This window comes from Bos grunniens, chromosome 1 (assembly GCF_055505025.1).
Source record: "Bos grunniens cultivar Pamir isolate PY7600 chromosome 1, Bosgru_T2T1.0, whole genome shotgun sequence".
In the NCBI taxonomy this organism is placed as follows: domain Eukaryota; kingdom Metazoa; phylum Chordata; class Mammalia; order Artiodactyla; family Bovidae; genus Bos; species Bos grunniens.
Window position 1 is genome coordinate 44076494 of NC_141165.1, and position 20577 is coordinate 44097070.

General features: G+C 43.8%; 1 protein-coding gene across 2 annotated transcripts in view; it reads left to right on the forward strand.

Moving 5' to 3' along the window:
• The window catches only part of ARHGEF26 (Rho guanine nucleotide exchange factor 26), a 137970-nt gene that overhangs the window by 100535 nt on the left and 16858 nt on the right, over nucleotides 1–20577 (forward strand). Inside the window, exon 12 of one of the 2 annotated variants that reach the window (XM_086317564.1) lies at nucleotides 18009–18218. The exons of the other annotated variant lie outside the window; for it this stretch is intronic. Coding sequence (XP_086173690.1) covers nucleotides 18009–18218 — 210 coding nt within the window. The remainder of the gene's footprint in view (nucleotides 1–18008; nucleotides 18219–20577) is intronic. 2 annotated transcript variants of the gene reach the window in all.

Here is a 20577-nt window from a genome sequence, read left to right on the forward strand (position 1 = left end):
TCATCCTATTTCTAAGGTGCTCTTGACGCCAAGAATAGCACTGGAGGTTCAAGTTGTTTATGACTTGAATACATGGTGAGGGAGACAAGCAGACCACAGAGGCTTGATAAACAGGCTTGGTTAAAAATGTACAGTATGCACAGCCGTATTTACATTATAGCTACAAGGAGGCAACTACAAATGCTTCGCATGCCCGAGGCGGCCACAGAGAAGATACAGCAGCCTTGAACGAGGCAGTATTTCAGGCTTGGCTACAAGGTCCAGATAAAAGATAACCAACTACCTGTGCCAGCACTGCAGGACTGATTCAGCTACCCACTGCTGAATACCTAATTCCAGGGTTCAGTCAGGGAGCTCAGCTGCTGGGTCTCCAGTGATTTCTCAGCTTCAGGGAGGTTTCCCAGCTACTGGGAGGGACTGTTGAGGAGGACAGTTGCTGTTCCTCCTCCAATCCAGTCTGGCAGAGGGTTTATGCTGACGGGTGGGGTGTGTGGACCCCTCGACTCTGCAGCGTGTGTATGTGTATCCCCGCTGGTGCTTTCAGAGCGGCATGGTCACTAGCTGCTTCTAAGACAGAAATCCTCACTCTTTTTTAGGATATCAAGAAGAACTTAAGTTTCCATTAGCTCTGGGCTACTTGTGAGTCACTGTATTAATAGTCTTTTGTGTCACATTTCAGAAGAATATGTGATCAGTTTGACTGCTGTGGATGAGAAAGTGTATTCTTGGTACCTGAAGCTTGGCTGCAGGTTGTCGGGTGCTTCCAGATCAGAGTTCTAGAGGCACAGTTGAGGCTGGACAGTTCTTTGTTGCGGGGTGGTGGCGGGGGGGTGGGGGTGGGGGGGGGTGCCGTATTCTGTGTAGGATGTTTTAGCAGCCTCCCTGGCCTCTGCCTACTGCTTGCTAGTAGGACCTCCTTCGTACTGTGACAACCAAAAATGTCTCTAGACATTGTCATATGTCTCCCAGTTGAGGATCACTGTGCTAGAATGATCGCAGATTGCCAACCAGCTTTGCCTTCAGAGGAATGAATATGTACAGATCTATCAAGACTCGACATGGCAATAGCAGTAATATTATAATAAAAGAGGAAGGGATTGCCATGTTGTGTTCATAGATTACTGAATAATCTATATGCTGCTGCTGCTGCTGCTAAGTTGCTTCAGTCATGTCCGACTCCGTGCGACCCCATAGACGGCAGCCCACCAGGCTCCCCCATCCCTGGGATTCTCCAGGCAAGAACACTGGAGTGGGTTGCCATTGCCTTGTCCAATGCATGAAAGTGAAAAGTGAAAGTGAAGTTGCTCAGAATAATCTATATAAATATATGTACTATCTAATTTGTGCCTTGCGATAGCATATTTGTAATTAATTATCCATGACAGTGCACAGACTGTACCCCCATGTGCACCTTCACAGATTAAGTACTATTGCCCTCAGGTTTGAAATACAAAAACTGAATTCAAGACCTAAGTACTTGGGCCAGACTCCCCAAACAGTTTGCAATGGTCTTGCCAGTCTCATTCAGTGCCTTATATCTACCTTAGGCCTTCCTTTCCAATTTCTTCTGAAACTAAAACAAAGTCTTCCTCCCTGTAATAGTTTCCACAGCTGCTGTAGTAAAGTGCCATAAACCGGGTGGCTTAAAATAGGCATTTAGTCTTTCATGGTCATGCAGGCAATATTCTGAAATCAGGAAGCTGGCAGGGCCACACACCTCCAAAGGATCCAGGAGCAAATCCTTCCTTGCCTCTGCTCTTGGTGGCTCCAATCTCTGCCTTCACTTTCAACTGGCTTTCTTCTCTCCTGTGTGTCTGTGTGTCTTACAATCTCCCTCTCCTTGTAAGAACACCAGTTACTGGGATCCAGGCCCACTCTAGGTTCCAGAATGGGCTCATCTTAACAGATTCCATCTGGAAAGACCTGATTTCCAAATCAGGTCATGTGCACAGAACCAGGAGTTTAGGTTTCAGCATATATTTGGGGCCAGAGTTCAGTCTCTTGTACTGCTTGGCCAATCACCACCGCCTCACTTAAACATAGAATGAAGGAGTGTGCTATAATGTCTTAGCCAGTTCTAGAACACGTTTGCTTGTTTTTTTAACATTGATGCCATTTTTCATGAGCTTCCCAGGTGGTGCTAGTGGTAAAAAAAACCCACCTGCTAATGCAGGAGACATAAGAGACTCAGGTTCAATCCCTGGGTCAGGAAGATCTCTTGGAGGAGGGCACAGCAACCCACTCCAGTATTCTTCCCTGGAGAAGCCATGGACAGAGGTACCTGGGGGGCTACAGTTCATGGGGTCACAAAGAGTCAGACATGACTGAAGCGACTTAACACGTATGCACGATGCCATTTTTCATTCACTTCTGAATGTCCTCATGGTCACGTGACTTGAAGAGCTCTTGGGGGTTTCACAGGTTACCTTCATGTACAGATCTTCTGTTTCAAACTGTCCCTTCTCCAGGGTTTATTCCCTCCTTAGTAAAAGGTGCCTCCATCCACCCAGTTGCTCCTCGGTAAACCTGGAAGCCCTCCTTGCCCTTTTCCTCGTCGTACTCCCCATCTGCCCAGTCCCCAGTCTTCTACCCATGATGGATCAGCTTTTGACCTCACTTGTTGCCACGCCCTTGTACCGCCACCTTGAACTCGCCCAGAACTGGATTCATGCCACCGTCCCTCCATTTGTTTACATTCCACAGCCACAGTGTGCTTTTTAAAAGACTCAGTTTGTGCTTTGCAAACAGCCTTTCCGTGATTTACCTTGCACTCAGCATAAATGCCTCACAGAATAATGCCCCCCTTTTTAGTCCCCCAAACCTGGCACATGCTTCTTTCTCTGCCTGAAATACTCCTGTCTACCCCATAACCCCATTCCACTCCAGATCTTTTCTAGGCAAAGTCCTTTTCATTCTTTAGGTTTTAGATTAATTGCCACATCCACTGGGAGCTCTTATCCATTCCTCCAGAGTGGGTTTATTTCCACTGCTCTGTGTTCCCATAGAGCCCTGCACTTTCTCTGTCATAATATTTGTGTTACTATGTGCTCATGTCTGTCGTGATGACCTTTGCATCCTCAGTGCTGAGCCTTTGCCTGGCCCATAATGACCGTTTAATAAATATCTGTCAAATGTGAACCAGTCGTGAAGATGGTTAAATATAAACAGAGTGACAGTATTACTCAGTGGGCGGCCTTCCCCCATTCCACACCCAAGCTAAAAGTTCTTTGAATTCTCTTTTATTTTTAAAAGATATGTGATTTTTGTGTTCTGTTCCATTATAGATTCACGCTTAATTAATCGGGGCAAAAACAAATCTGGGGCTTTATCATGTGGCTTCTCACATCTTCTAGAATTTTACCTGTAAACTTACCCATAAATGACATATAACCTCAATCTGAAAAACACTTTGGATTGTATTTGCAAAATTGTGCTCTGCAGAGGAAGGGTTTTTGGTTTTTTTGGCTTGCTTTTATTTTGTACTATTGTGTCAACTAATGTTTTGCGCTACCCATACAAAAGGGTTTAAGCAATAAAAATGTTCATTTATTACACACACATACACACACACACACACATAAGAAGTCAGATGAGCTTGGGAAACCCTGCATACTCTTCTACTTTGGGAAATTTACTATTAAATTATTTAGGAAGGGTCTTGGCTGTATGTAACTGGATACCCAAATTGCAGTGGCTCAAGCAATTAAGACATTTGCCTCTCGCACCAAATGTGAAGACCGAGAGCGGGCTCACCAGTAACCCAGCCCCTTCCCATTCTTTGGCCGCACCGTGCTCTGTGTGCTGTTCGCTTTTGCCCCGTGTGCTCATAGCGCCATGGTTGCAAGTCCAGGCATCACGATTTCACTCAAAGACATAGGAGGGGAGCAAGGCATACAGCCTGACCACGAAGGGACTCTCTTCTCAAGTGCCTTTTCTTTTCCTCAGCAGAGGAGAACCTTTCCCAGACAAGTTTTCAGAAGACTTCTTGTGTTTTACCCATCTGTCTTGGGTCACAAGACTTGACCTTACAAAGGAGGCTGGGAAAGCCAGCATATAGCAGAGAGGAATAGGACAACCATGATTGTTTTAGTTTAGCCGCGAAGCAAGGGAAGATGGCAGAGGATTAGGTAGTAGACATTTACAGCCACAACTGGGAAGCCTTCTTTTCCACAGATGCTCAATTGACAATGGATAGTTTGGAAAAGAGAAAGAAATTTTTTTTTTTTTGCCACTCTGTATGGCTTGCAGGATTTTAGTTCTCTCACCAGGGATTAAACTGTTGCCTCCTACAGTGGGAGCACAGAGACCTAAGCACTGCACAGTCAAGGAAGTCCGAAGAGCTCTTTAAAAGAACTAACACATTGCCTTTAAGATAAATGGGATTGGGGGTAGGTTCAAAAAAGACAGAAATGACTGGAGATGTAGAACCCACGTCCCTTTGCTGGGACTAGGCCTCCAGTGTGGTCACGTGAGTGTATTGCTTGCTGTGCCTTTTTGCTGCCACCAGCCCCACTGTGCCCGTGAGCACATTTAGAGCTGCAGATAGATTGACCTTGTGTGGGTGTTGGGCACAAGACCAAAGGAATGTAGAAATCTAGTCTTTTTATCATACCAGTAAATGCAATCATGTTGTGATGTGTCTCTTTCAGTTTCTCCTGGATTCTGTCCCTACAGATGATCTATCCATGATGGTTTGGGGTATTCTCTACAGTTAGATGAGTAGTATTAGTGATAATGATGGTAAGAGCCTATATTATTGAGCATTATAGTTTACCATTCACCGTGCTCAGAGTGTTTGTGAATCTGTCATTGAGTTAGCCCAGTAATCAAGTATTACTTCCATTTTACAGATGAGGACACTGAGGCAGAAAGATTAAAGTCTCTTTTTCAAGGTCTCTCAGCAAAGCCAGGATTCTCATCTGAGTCTGACTCCAGAACCTCCTCTAACAGTTTATGTTCATTAATTCTTAATTTCATTTTTCTAGAGTATTTTTACCTTTCTACCATCCTGTAATGTTCTTGGAAAAATAGCCTAGAAACTGGCACCTTTTTTTATTTGCTTTGATAACACATTTTTCAAAGAGGGTTTTTGTTTAAGTGAATATTATTATAGTCTTACTGGTCGTGAGAGGAAATTAGAAGGGGTCCCGAGGTGCACGGTGAGCCTTCCTCTACCTTTAGCCAATCTAACATCCGAGTGTGGGGAAGAGCGTTTCCTATTCACATTTCCTTCCCTCAGATATTTAAGACCGGAGCTTTCCACTTCCTGATCCCTAGTTCCATAAATATTGTGTATATTGACATAACTTGAACTCCGTGACACGTTACAAATCTTCAAGTTTTAAAGAAAAGGATTTTCTGTAATAGAATTCTACCTGATCATTATCAGGAGTTCAGAGAGTTGTTAGAACTTGCCTTTTCCTAAGTAGTTTGAATGTCCAGTAGCTTAAAGTGGTGTGGGCTCCCTGGAAAGGGTCATGACTTGGTTGGCCCCGTTTCGAGTTTTTCTATTTTGACAGCTTTGCCGCTATAGAAAGCTGAGGCTACCTGACATTGTCCCTCTGCCTCTGCAGAATAAACTCCTTCCTCGGCAAATTAACTTTTGAGTATCCGGGATAAAGAAAAGGCAATAAGGCTCTGACTCAAATCACTTTCATTCCTAGAATATACAGCTTGGTTGTTTGTGATCACTTGGATCAGATTCTAAGATCAAGATGGGAGATGGGATGGGAGAGATGTGAGAACCCTCTCTCGTCTTCTTCCTCTTCTCTTTCTCTTGCTGCCCCACACATCCTTGATCCTCTGACATCTGGGACCTAAGAGTATTTACTTCCTCTGCCTCTATAAGAAGAGTCATTGTTGCCATTCAGTGTTAAAAGTTGCACCAAGTGCACAGTATAAATATCCTGGTGTCAGACAGAACGGTGTTCAAAATCCTGGCCGTTTGACCTTAGGCAGGTTGCCTTTGATCTCTCAGAGTCTCAGTGTTCTCATCTGTACAATGAGGCAAGCAATGTCATAGTCTTCCTGGAGTGTCTGTGAGAATTGAGATAGTGCTCACAGAGCACTTAACGCAGTGAATGGCCCCTGCTGAGGGACTGATACCTGCTGGTATCATCATTATTCCTAGTACTGGGTGTCTTTCTCTAAAGATTTGGCACAAATCAGATTATTGCTCTTTTACTTCTAGAACATTTTCTTATTTTAAAAAATGGTTTGAAACCTTAGAAAGAGTTAGTCGCTCAGTGTGTCCAACTCTTTCTGACCCCATGTACTGTAGCCCACCAGGCTCCTCGGTCCATGGAATGCTCCAGGCAAGAATACTAGAGGAGGTAGCCATTCCCTTCTCCAGAGGATCGATCATCCCAACCCAGGGATTGAACCCGGTTCTCCTGCATTGCAGACGCGCTCTTAACCGTCTGAGCCACCAGGGAAACCCTTGAAACCTTAAGCCACTGCTGTACAGCTGAAAGTTTGGCGCCCTCCAAGGCCAAACCTGGATTGTTGTTGTTGTTTAGGCGCTAAGTCGTGTCCCACCCTTTCGCAACCTCCTGGACCGTAGCCCGCCAGGCTTCTCTGTCCATGGAGTTTTCAAGGCAAGAATATTGGAATGGGTTGCCATTTCCTTCTCCAAACCTGGATTATGGCCTCTGAAATGTGGCCTTTAGGAGTAAATGCATTTAACACCATGCCTCTCCCTTCCTATCAAGAACCCGTGTCAGATGGCAAGTGACTGAGGGATAATCATTGATCAACTTTTATTCTTTCGTATGGTGATCTGATTCATGTGTGCATGTTTGTATTAGCAGTTGTCTTGTAACATCCCTCGTATTTGATTAGGAGACACTGTAACTTCGTGGCTGATAGAAGTGAGTTCAGTATGTTTTTCCCTTCCTTTGGAGAGGTCAGTGACGATAAACCTGGATTGGGGGCTTTCTGATCCTATGTGAATCACTGGCTGTCTTTTTGGGTGACAGTAAATCATAACAGATTCTTACCAACAAATGGGACCCTCATCTCCACTATTTGTCACGTTCTCAAGAATGAAATAGAAAGTGTGTGACATTTCTGGGTTTTTGGAAGTCTAGTCTTTTTTAAGAGTTACTTTTTTGTTTTTGACTGCGCTGTGTCTTCCTTGCCGTGCATGGGCTTTCTCTAGTTGCAGTGAGCAGGGGCTACTCTTCGTTGTGGTGCTTGGGCTTCTCGTTGCGGTGGCTTCTCTTATTGCAGAGCACGGGCTCTAGGGTGAGGGGGCTTCAGTAGGTGTGTCATGTGAGCTCAGTGGTTGTGGCGTGTGGGCTCTAGAATGCTGGTTCAGTAGCTGTGGTGCACAGACTTAGTTGCATATGGAGTCTTCCCGGACCAGGAATCGAATCCATGTCCCCTGCATTGGCAGGTGGATTCTTAACCACTGGACTTAGTCTTTATCCTTTAAAAGCTGGCTGTGCTATGAAGTGGACCTTAAAACTAAGAAAATGAATTTACAAACCACCGACTGGGATAAAATATTTTCAAGCCATACTTGATATGGGACTTTTACCCTGATTACATAAAGAGTTCTTAAACTCAAAAGTAAGACAACTCAATTTTTAAGTGGGCAGACATTTGAATAGACATTTCAGCCAATAAGATATCTAAATGTCTTAGCATTTGAAAAGATGCTCAACATTACTAGTCAGTAGGGAAATGAAAGTTAAAACCAAAACTAGGTTTCACAGCCACTCAATTCAGTTCAGTCGCTCAGTCGTGTCCAGCTCTTTGCGACCCCATGAATCACAGAGCGCCAGGCCTCCCTGTCCATCACCAACTCCCGGAGTTCACCCAAACTCATGTCCATCGAGTTGGTGATGCCATCCAGCCATCTCATCCTCTGTCGTCCCCTTCTCCTCCTGCCCCCAATCCCTCCCAGCATCAGGGTCTTTTCCAATGAGTCAACTCTTCGCATAAGGTGGCCAAAGTATTGGAGTTTCAGCTTCAGCATCAGTCCTTCCAATGAACACCCAGGACCGATCTCCTTTAGGATGGACTGGTTGGATCTCCTTGCAGTCCAAGGGACTCTCAAGAGTCTTCTTCAACACCACAATTCAAAAGCATCAATTCTTCGGCGCTCAGCTTTCTTGACAGTCCCAACTCTCACATCCATACACGACTACTGGAAAAACCATAGCCTTGACTAGACGGACCTTTGTTGGCAAAGTAATATCTCTGCTTTTTAATATGCTGTCTAGGTTGGTCATAACTTTCCTTCCAAGGAGTAAGCGTCTTTTAATTTCATGGCTGCAATCACCATCTACAGTGATTTTGGAGCCCAAGAAAATAAAGTCTGACGCTGTTTCCACTGTTTCCCCATCTATTTCCCATGAAGTGATGGGACCGGATGCCATGATCTTCGTTTTCTGAATGTTGAGCTTTAAGCCAACTTTTTCACTCTCCACTTTCACTTTCGTCAAGAGGCTTTTTAGTTCCTCTTCACTTTCTGCCATAAGGGTGGTGTCATCTGCATATCTGAGGTTATTGATATTTCTCCTGGGAATCTTGATTCCAGCTTGTGCTTCTTCCAGTCCAGTGTTTCTCATGATGTACTCTGCATATAAGTTAAATAAGTAGGGTCACAGCCACTAGGATGACTATAATAAAGACAAAGATGGCGTTGATAAGGATGTGGAGAAACGGGAGCCCTAATACACTGCTTATCGGAATGTACAGTGATGCAACCACTTTGGAAAGTGGCCCAGTAGTTTCTTAAGAAGCTAAGCAACCTACCATATGACCCAGTAATTCCATTCAGTGTTTCATTCTAAGAGAAATAAAAACTGTTCATAAAGGCTTGTAGTAAATATTCATAACCTGTGTGTGGCGTGTTTGTTGGTCTTCAGAATTATTTTGAGGCATTGAGCACATAGGCTGTTTGAAACCAGTTTTGGGGCAAGTTTCATGCCTTGTTTTGCTGGTTGGAGCCTATGCCAAATAATGAATATTTTGACCCAGGTATTTGGCTCTAATTATGCTTAGTCCACTTGCTTATTTGCAAAGTACATATAATTATTAGGCTTTTAACAAGATGTCAAGCAGTATAAAGGCATGATATTCTATAGGAAGATTTAAAATATTAGCTAACAACATTTGCTGTAAGCCATGCATGATTGTAAGAGCTTTACATGCAAAAAGATAATAAATGTATTATTTCATTTAATCCTCCCAACAATCCTAAGAGGTATTGTAATCCCCAGGAGATTTTTTTACATAGGAGAAAACATAGAAAGGATCAGTAACTTACTCAAAATCACAAAGTGCATGAGTGATGAAATTGAGCCAGACACGCTCAATCAAGTCTATACTCTTATCTGTTATACTGTACTTCACAGCTTTAAAATTGTATATTATTCTAGTAAAAAAAATTTATATAATTCTAATACCAAGATTTAAAATTAAAATCAGCTTCAGTCACTGTGAAGAAAGTGTTTTAACCTCTTAATTTCAAAGTAGACTTCAGCATAATCCTATCTCCTCCCTCCTAGAAATGTTAAACTAGGGTGTTCTTGTTCCAGTTGAGCACAAAGTCAAGTGTGGGAATAGCAATCATGTTTTCAGAAGGGAAAGAGAAACAAGTTGAAATCTGCAGAGGAAGAATTCTTGTACATGTCTTGAAGGGAAGTGGGAAGAATCTCTTTGATTTTGTAAAACCCCAGGAACTTCTGTGAATCCACATACAGGGAGCATGGCAGAGCCATTACAGATCCCTGAGGAAAGCAAGAGTGTCTAGGAGAGAAACTTGGAGTATGGCCACTAAAAAAAAAGGATGACTTAGAACTGTGGTGGAAGGAATTAGGAGAGGAAGAGTATCAGGTTGTCACATGTGCTCAACCTCGTCAAGTGCCTAGATGAGCAGTGGTGATATGCAGGTTACTGGGTTTGTTGGGGTGATGGGCCATCATGACTTTGGAGAGCGATTTCATTAGTAGGTGGGCACAAGGGTCTGAGAAAATGCCAGGCAGCTGCTAGCTCAGTAGACATTTGTATTTTCACCAACAGATTCAAGGGAAGATTTTTTCAGGACAGGGAAGCTGCATGCATGTTTTAAACAAAGCCTGTGGAAAGGGAGGTGTTGAATAGGTAAAAATAAATCTTACTCTTGACGATAGATGGCAGAAAATCCTTGTGTTTTGTTTTGGGTAATCCTTGCTTGCATTTTTCCTTTTAAATTTAATTCTTCTACAAAAGGAATAATTGGAAGCTCTCCTTCTAGTCTGTCAGATTTTGGTTCTGAAAGAAAGTTCCAGAAAAATGCAAGGTGGCAGGTAAGACAACTGACAGTTAAGGCTGACTTGAGCAGGGCATGGAGAAAGCTGGTCTTTTAAAGTCTAACGCTTCTTGCTTTCCTCGTCTCTGTCTTTGCTTTTGTACTCCTGGTTCCATTTGGTTATCCAGCCCGTTTCTCATTCCTGGTCATCCTTGTTACGTACCTAAGAGGTTTGCTCATAAGGGTTGAGGTGGAAACTCTTCCTATGGTATTTGCATGTATAAAAGCTCATCTCTAATCACAAGGCTCTACAGAAAGACTCATTCCATCACCACCTCTTCTTCATGATGCTTACGTACTTTGGGTTCAAGGAAATACCCTGATTAATGGAATGAAGTTGGGATCCAGCTTCTTAAAACTTCTCAGGTGTTTCTCCAGATGTCCCAATATTATTTGTTGATTAAACGATCAATATTCCACAGATTTGAAATATCACTTACATCATGTAGAAAATTCCTAGATGTATTTAGGGTCAGTTGTGAACCCACTGTTCTGTTTCAGTGCTCCTTCTGTCAACTAATATCCATTAGTCTCAGTCTTTGAATTACTGTAGCTTTAGAATATGTTCTTAATATATCATATGGCTAGTCACTCTCATTTTTTTCACAATCTGGATGTTCTTACATGTTTATTTTCTGCGTATTTTAGAATCAGCTTGACTATTCCCCCTCCTCTCTGCCCCTGCAAAAGCGAGATTTTTCAAGGAAATTATGTTAAAATTATATATTAATTCAGGAAGAATTAATATCTCTTTAATATCAAGCTTTTCTATCCATTCAGGCCTTCTTCTAAAGTATTTCAAGTCTGTCTTCATATAGAAGAAACTTCAATTTAAAATTCTAAATCTTTTGTGGGCTTTGTGTCTGTTATAAATAAGAGCTTCCATTATATTTTCTGAGTGTTATTCATATATGGAAAAGCCTTTTTTTAACCCAGCCATTTTAGTGAATTCACTCTTACCTTGTAATATATTTCAGTCAGTGATGTTATCTGCAAGTAATCAGTTGTTTGTAAGGCAAAAAATATTCCATTGCCCAAGAGTCCCTTCACCTGTACCCTCAGGCATCCACAGAAAACCTGGAATGCTGACAGTCTTCACATCTATGCGTTTATTATTTAGATTTTTTTTTACCTTGAATTGCAAAATATTTCAAATGTACAGAAAATTATCAAACACTAAATGGCAACCCACTCTAATATTCTTGCCTGGAGAATCCCATGGACAGAGGAGACTGGCAGGCTACAGTCCATGGGGTTGTAAGAGTCAGACATACTTAGTGACTAAACCACCACCACCACCAACATGCCTATAATCCAGGTTTAACAGATACAAGTTTTGTTTTTTTTTTCCCCTGCTATATCACTGCCAGGTCTCTTAAAAAAAAAAAAAAAAAGTCCTGATATAATATTGCAGGTTTACCTAGAGCCTCTTCATCATCATCCCTTCTTTCTCCCTCTGCTTCCCAAAGTAAGTCCTGTGCTGAGCTGGGTGTCTGTCATCCTGCACTCACTAATGTGTGTATACACATTCAGCTTTGGTATTCTAAAAGTTGGTATTCTGAATATGTAAATTTTATTTTAAATATTCTAAATATGTAAAATTTGGTATTCTAAAAATGTATGTTGTATGCAACCGGCTTCCCCAGTGGCTCAGCGGTAAAGAACCCGCCTACAAAGCAAGAGACACAGGAGATGGGGGTTTGATGGCTGGGTTGGGAAGATCTCTCTGGAGGAGGAATTGGCAACCCACTCCGGTATTCTTGCCTGGAGAATCCCTGTGGACAGAGGAACCTGGTTGGCTAGAGTCCACAGGGTCACAAAGAGTCAGACACAATTGAGCGACTTAGCATCATGCATGTATGTGGGCTTCTCTAGTAACTCAGCTGGTAAAGAACCTGCCTGCAATGCGGGAGACCTGGGTTTGATCCCTGGGTTGGGAAGATTCCCTGGAGAACAAAAAGGCTACCCACTCCAGTATTCTGGCCTGGAGAATTCCATGGACTGTGTAGTCCATGGGGATGCAAAGAGTCGGACACATCTGAGCGACTTTTACTTCATGCATGTATGAAGTTGTAAATGTTGCCCTTATTTAAAAGTAATAAATATATGCCCAGGTCTTCCTGGGTAATGGTAAAGACTGCCTGCAATGCGGGATACCCAGGTTCGATCCTTGGGTAGGGAAGATCCCCTGGAGAAGGAAATGGAAACCCACTGTAGTGTTCTTGCCTGGGAAATCCCACAGACAGAGGAGTCTGGCAGGCTACAGTCCATGGGGTTCCAGAGAGTCAGGCACAACTGAGCGACTAATACTTTTGCTTTATTTTTTCAAATATATGCCCATCATGAAAGCATTCCAACTTTTATAGAAATTGACAGGAGAGAAAGTTAAAACTGCTCCCTAATATTCACTTTGAGAATCAACTATTCTCAGCAAAGGTGTATCATGGGCTGAAAAGTATTCAGTGCATGCTGCTAGGTTGCATGCAGTAGAACCAAACAGTATCTGAGCTGCTTAACAAAAGAATGCCTTCTGAGGGAAGAATAATTGAGGTATTTATTTACCACCATATCCCATTCTCTTCTGATAGTTTTTTATCATGTTAAAAAAAGAAAAGGCTTCCCAAAGGTTACTAGGACTGTAAGTATACTAGGACTGTAAGTTTCGACAGGGAGACCCATCATTGTTTATGCCACAGAGCCACAGGCTTGTATCGATTTGATTGCTGCGCCTGATAGGAGGCTGTGCTTGCACAAAGCGTCTGCTCTTGGATGAGCAGCTGGTAAACTTGGAGCGCGGCTAAGACAATCAGAGGAAGTCTACGTGTAAACTGCTCCGCTCAAGGAAAGGTGGTTTTTCCATTTGCCTTTTTCTGAGCAGTTTAACTTCCTAAATACATGATCCAGATTGTTTCAGAGGCTATGAAACCATATGTTTGCTAATGAAAGAAACAAACATGGGGAAGTCTGATTAGCATCGACTTCCCTTAGGGAAGGGGGATCTTTCCCAACCCAGCTGAGCTTGTTTTATACTTTACTGGACACAGGTGGGTCAGCAGAGGAGGGAATGGGGTTGTGAATGGCTGCGTCTGTCTCTGGATTCCCCCCTCTTCTGCTTATGCACGTATTTTTATCAGTATTTATTTATTTTGGGCTGCAGTGGGTCTTCCTTGCTGCACACAGGCTTGCTCTAGCTGCAGCCAGCAGGGGCTAACTCTTTGTGGCGGTGCAGAGGTTTCTCATCGCAGTGGCTTCGTGTTGTGGAGCACGGGCTCTAGGTATACGGGCTTAGTTGCTCCAAGGCGTGTGGTATCTTACCGGACCAGGGATCAAACCTGTGTCTGCTCCGTTGGCAGGCACCTTCTTAGTCCCTGTACTACCAGAGAAATCCTTAAGCACATATTTTAACAGTTATGCTTTTGTATTAGTGTGAGAGAGTTAGTAGGTGCTGGTTGTCATCAGGAGAATGAATTTCACTCAGTATTCAGCAGATTTGGAGAGGGGGAGATAGTAATTTGAACCTTTATGAGATTGTGTGAGTGTGTATTTTGTGTGAGAGAGCACAAACATGTTAGCAAGAGCGAGTTCCTTTTCCTTGTTTATTCCTTTGGGTTTGAATAGTAGCTGACAAGGATAAATAGCTTACTTGACTACTGTTAAATCAAGGTTTTTTTTATATTAAGTGAGTTAAAGGAGGGGTGAAGAAGCTGTGGACATTATTTATTACATAATGAAGACATTCGCAGGTCTAGATAAAGTAATGATATTGGGTGACTGCTATTGAATCAGTTAAGGAAACAGCACACTTGTTTCCTGTGCCCTATTTTGGATACAGAAGTTAGAACAGTGGGAAAGTTCAGTGACCCAGATATGCGGAAACCAGATATCTTGAGGTGAACTCGCATGGCTATAAATGAGGTGGCCGCTCTTTACCATCCCGGCTGAACATTTGAGAGGACAACAGGCATAAACTGGATCAAATGGGCACCCCAGGTCTTAAGGGGATTGTAGTTGTCATGGCTTAAGAGAACAATTTAAACAAATTCTATTAATTTTTCTTCTTCTTCTGTCTCTAATTACCTACTCCTGAGGTCAGAGATTCAACACATCAGTGAAACACACTAGCTGATATTGTTTGCATTTAGGCAAACACAGGGGGTAATAACTCTGAAAATTAAGAGGGGAAAAAAAAAAGATTTAAGTAGCTTATTCATGTCCATTTGCATGAGTTTCCTATGAACTCTTGGTTTGGAATCCTGTTGGGGACCATCTAGTAAGTAAAGCCACTTTATGCTGAAGCCTTTTCGGAATTTGCATCATCTTGAATGATGCCTTCATAGCATGCAGATTTCTTTGCCTTTTATTTCTTTGGGAATACAGAGAATACCTATGCAATGTCCTGGCATAGGGCACTGCCTAAATACTCCATGTGCACAGTATTAGGGAGCTTGGAGTTCTCTGAGCAGAATTGTTTTTAACTGGAAATGATTTTAACTAAAAGATGATCTTTTTAAGCTTGTGAGTTGGACCAAGAGAGTAGCTCAGGGGTGCAGAGAGAGGACAGTCCAAAAGAAGGCTTCATATTTTTTTTTTTCTTTCGTTTTTGCAGCTCTTGTTGAGGTTTTGCTTTCGTTTTTATTCTTTTTCCTTTTGGTCTTATCCTGAGTCCTGGATTTTATTAAATCTGTATCTCAGATGTCTAGACAGTATTATAAGCCTTACCTGCTGTATGGGCAGGCCACTAAAGATGGCTATTCTCTTATTCTCTGTACATGCCCCGCTGGATCCCTCCCTCACCTATATCCAACTCACAGGAATGTGCTTGCTCACTGCCCCAGCTGGTGATTGTTCTGATCCTTTGGCCAGAACAGCTCCACATGCTAGTCTGTTAAGGGAAACATCTGCCTTCATGACAATTGTTAACCAGAGGTGCTGTGAGGGACATTTTCATGGAAACCAGTGAGCCCACTTGATGTCACTTCCCCCTGTAAATGGTAGCTTTTCCCCCCGAGCACTGAAGACTGCTGCCCTGGTCTACTTGCCGCCTGCAACACACTTGTCACTCTGGGACCCTTCTGTTTCAGATGTGAGATCCCCTCTCCCATAAACCATTGACGTCTCTGTCATTGCTGGGTCTGTCTTGAGGCTGGGCAACTACGAGGCTTGTAGGCCTGCAGGCTGCAACCCCACACCTGCTTTGCCCAAAATTGACTGCTTTGGTTCTGGTACACAAGATCTTTAAAAAATATAATATTGTTATATTTCCTCCTGCTTCCTCCTTTTATAAAAGTCACATGAACTTTGATAACCCTCATTTTGATATGAGAAATATTTTATATATTCTGAGGACAGTTGTGCTGGTCAGTATGCAGTCTCAGCGGGTTTCAGAGATGATGTTGCCTTGTGAACTTCCAGTTAATACAGATTATTACCCTAGCAACAAACAGCCTTGATCAAAAGGCATTTTTTTGGATGATACAACTGTATTTGCTGGTTTGGGGTGGGGGAAGGATCTATCAAACTAAATTTTAAAAAGACCATAAAGTTTTTAAAGGAGAGTTACAAGGGAATGGTTGACAGATGCCCACTACCAGATGAAAAAATTTCTCAGAAATCTTGAGCAAAATGGCCTTTTTTGAAATTTCCTAGTATAGTTAAGCACTAGGACTTTTCTTAGCTCTCCTGAGTTCATACATTTGCATTTGTTATTAGGTAAGTTAATTGCTCAATATGGTTCTTAGAATGCATTAGAATGTATTGCATGGTCATCCATTTATTCACCAGTTATTTTTGAGCTCTGCCATGTTCAACTGTGAGGACAGACAGAGATAGAGGAGAGCTGTATCTAACTAGAGTTGGATTTGCCAAGAAAATGACTGTATACAAGGAGTGATTATATAACTAGGTATCAGGAAATTCAAGTTGGATAATTGAATAAGAGTGAATGAGAGGACATGAGGGTTCAAGGATGGAGGGAAAGGCGGTGGAATCAATGGGTTGTTAGAATGGTGGCTTAAAATTTTGGGGGTTGAGGATTGGAAGAGATGAGTCAAAGAGACTAGCAGAGCTGGTTAGGAAGTGGTTTTGACATTGGGATTGAAGAGAGGTTGCAGTTGGTGATAACAGGGTCGATCCTTGAAGGGGAAATCAAGGAACTGAGAGGCCAGGATTGTGGAAGGATTGCCACATGGAAATTCAAGAAAGGAGTGTTGGACAGTACCAGGAAGCCAGCAGCTACACTCATGAATGAGGATGAGGCAGGATCCAGGGGCCTGGAGATGACTTTGATGATAAAATAGAGACTGATGGCATGAGCACAAAACTGGGGGGCATTCTGGGAGGAGGAAGTGATTGTTGTCTGGAATAACGAAACTCAAGCAGGTGGAAAGCCTTCTAGGGAGGCGGTGCTCTTTAGAAGGAGCCTAGTATCTGTTAAGGCAAGAAGGTAAAGAGAGGGAGCTCAGAGAAGAGGCTGAGGATTTAGAAGATTTAGCTGGATTTCCAGAAGACGCAGTGGAAGGGTTTAGCGACCAGCTGAAGGTTTGGGGAGGTGAGGCCCAGTTAGGCATGTGCTTAGGCTGTGCAGGTGAGAGTGCATCCAGGGGAATGAAGACCGCCAGGGGGCCAGTCTGGGGCACAAGCAGGGATAGAGGGTGTGGTGGGATCAGTGGGTGCTTTCTGAAGCAGGTGGTGAGGCTGTGCATGCTGGGAGGAAGGGTTGGGGGTCTTGCCAGAGGACTGGTCTTCCCTCCTGTGCCTGGTGGTTTGGAGGCTGGTAGTGCGGCCTTGCCACCCAGAGTGTGAGTAGATCTCATCCTGCAGATGGAGGTGAGACGGGAGTAGCTGTTCAAGCAGTACCATGATGTCTGTATGTTTTACTTTTTGCAGCAATGCCAGGATAGTGGAAAAGGAAACCTGGGGGGTTTAATAATTGTTTTTAATATTGCTTTTAATTATTTAAAAAAAATATTTATTTGGCTGCATCAGGTCATAGTTACAGCACTTGGGATCTTTAGTTGTGACGTGTGCAATCTAGTTGCCTGACCAGGGACTGAACCCAGGTCCCCTACATTGAGAGCATCGACTCTTAGCCGCTGGACCACCAGGGGAGTCCTGATACTGCTTTGATACCTAAGATACAATTCAGTATACAACAGAAAAATAGTAATTAACAGGTTTTCATTTTGGAGGGTTATACTGACTCATAGGGCTTCCCAGGCGGCTCAGAGGTAAAGAACCCGCCTGCCAATGCAGGAGACATAACACATGTGGGTTTAGCTCCTGGGTCTGAAGATCTCCAGTATTCTTGCCTGGAGAATCCCATGGACAGAGGAGCCTGGCGGGCTCCAGTCCATGGGGTCACAGAGAGTTGGACACAACTGAAGTGAATGAGCACACATGTGGGTTCAGCCCCTGGGTCTGAAGATCTCCAGTATTCTTGCCTGGAGAATCCGATGGACAGAGGAGCCTGGCGGGCTCCGGTCCATGGGGTCACAGAGAGTTGGACACAACTGAAGTGAATGAGCACACATTACTGACTCAGAATCAGTAGGAATAATTCAGAGTTCAATTCCTATTTAAAATAAATCCTTCTCTCCCTGTCCTCCTTCCCTTCCCCTCCACATCCCCCAAAGTGTGACTTGAAAATCGACAGTGTCACAGGCTCATCCACTGAATTCCTGATAACGTTCTTTTTCCCTTTTCTTAACAGTGAAGAAAGTTACAATGTCAATGATTATTCTTTAAGAGATCAGCTACTGGTGGAGTCTTGTGACAGTGAAGAGCTTAATTCTTCTCCAGGGAAGAACAGCTCCACAATGCTTTATTCAAGACAGAACTCTGCCAGTCACCTCTTTACGCTGACCGTCCTTAGTAACCACGCAAATGAGAAGGTGGAGATGCTGCTGGGAGCAGAGACGCAGTAAGTATGCGCAGGGCGAGGGTTTCAGCATATTTGCTGATGGTCTAATTACCCTTGGCCCACAGACTCCCTAGAAACAGGAAAACTCTGCCTACTGTGTATTTTTATTGCCTGCCTGTCATGCACCAAGCGTAGCATCTGGGTGTTTTATACAGATACTCGTCTCACTCTGATCCTCTCAACGTACTGAGAGAGAGAGAGGTTATTTTTGTCCCCATGAGTCCTGATGGATGTGTTTTGCTTTAGGTAGTGTGCTTTTATACGTACAGAATGGTTTAAAAATCAGTTTAATTATTGATAAAAATATGACCCAGGAGCCCTAGGAATATGACTTACTGGTAGTTTGATTCTAGGCCCTGTGTTTCCTTAGCTACTGAAATTGAAGTCATTTTGCAACCACCTACCTTCAGCCAGGCAGCAGAAAGCCCAGTGATTTATCAAAAGAGACACTGGGTTTAGGGAAATATATTTATTATAGGAAGGGGGACACCCTGTAGGTGGGTCTTGTCTAGCAGTTGGAAAGTGGGCTTGAAAGTGGGCTCTTGTCTTGCAGTTGGAAATGAACTGTCCAAGGAGACACATGTGCTGACAAAGCAAGAGGCTTGATAGGGAAGTGGGGCCCAGGTGGAGAGCAGCAGTAAGGGAACCCAGGAGGGCCTCTCTGCCAGAGCCCACGGTCTGAGGTTTCATAGTCATGAGGAGTCATCTTGTTTGGCTCATGCCTGGTCTGACTCAGGGTCCTCCCTGGTGGCATGCACATCTCTCAGCCATGATGGATTCTGGCATGACAGTTTCTGGGAAGCTGGCTCACATTATAGGGTGGCATCTCCTCCCTCCTTTTGGCCCCTCCCAAATTCTTCTGATTAGTTTTTTGGGGCAGCACCCCGTTCCTTATCAGGACCCTCCTGTTGTGAGACAACTCATGCAAGTGGTTATCGTCTTGCCTGGTCAAGGTGGGTGGTTTTCTTCAGTGGTTCCCGAACATTTTGATGAACCCTCTTTCCTGTCCAGAGTTTATGCAGAGGCAGAACAGTCATCGCGTTTGTGCCTATGGTTTCAGCAGCAGTTAGTAGGCAGTCCATTCTCATGCGGGATGAAGGTAGTAGCGGTAGTGTTAGTTGCTCAGTTATGGCCGACTCTTTGTGACCCTGTGGACTGTAGCCTGCCAGGCTCTTCTGTCTATAGGATTCTCCAGGCACGAATACTGGAGTAGGTTGCCATTCCCTTTTCCAGGGGATCTTCCCAACCCACGGATCGAACCTGATCTCCTGCACTGCAGGCAGATTCTTTACCATCTGAGCCACCAGGGAAGCCCATATGGGATGAAGCTAAGGGGACTTAAATGTCGTCTACCCTCGCTCTTATTGACCAAACTTGAGTCCGGGGCTTGCCTGTGCACTGTAAGGCCAATCTTCTGACACCGGGTTGTGATGAAGGGATGTGCAGCCTTTACTGTAAAGGTGCCAACACAGGGATGGGTGACTTATGCTCTGAAAACCCCCAAACACCCAGGTGGATTTCAGCAAAGCATTTTTAAAGGCCCGGTGAGGGAAGGGGTTACAGGGTATGTGGTCAGCTGGTGCACAGTTCTGATTGGTTGATTTCAGGTAACAGGGTGGTTTACCTTATCAATCCTTAGGTACCAGTGGGTCTGGGGGTGCATGATCATCAAGTAGTTAATTCCTTCCATTTTGGTGGTGGTTTTAGTATCTGTGACATAGCTCAAGACTGTGCATCAGATACTGTTATTTAGGTACCTCTGGAAGGAGCTGCAGCAGAGGACACTGGGGGTGGGGTTCTGTCCTGAGAAGGCCCTGTAGGATCCTATTCGGTTACATTGCAATTTTGTCCACTTAGAGATAGTTGACCAATTTGTTTGGAAACTGGAAGCCTCCTCTTAAAATAATCATCATCAGATCAGATCAGATCAGATCAGTCACTCAGTCGTGGCCGACTCTTTGTGACCCCATGAATCGCAGCACGCCAGGCCTCCCTGTCCATCACCAACTCCTGGAGTTCACTCAGACTCACGTCCATCGAGTCAGTGATGCCATCCAGCCGTCTCATCCTCTGTCGTCCCATTCTCCTCCTGCCCCCAATCCCTCCCAGCATCAGGGTCTTTTCCAATGAATCAACTCTTCGCATGAGGTGGCCAAAGTACTGGAGTTTCAGCTTTAGCATCATTCCTTCCAAAGAAATCGCAGAGCTGATCTCCTTCAGAATGGACTGGTTGGATCTCCTTGCAGTCCAAGGGACTCTCAAGAGTCTTCTCCAACACCACAGTTCAAAAGCATCAATTCTTCGGCGCTCAGCCTTCTTCACAGTCCAACTCTCACATCCATACATGACCACAGGAAAA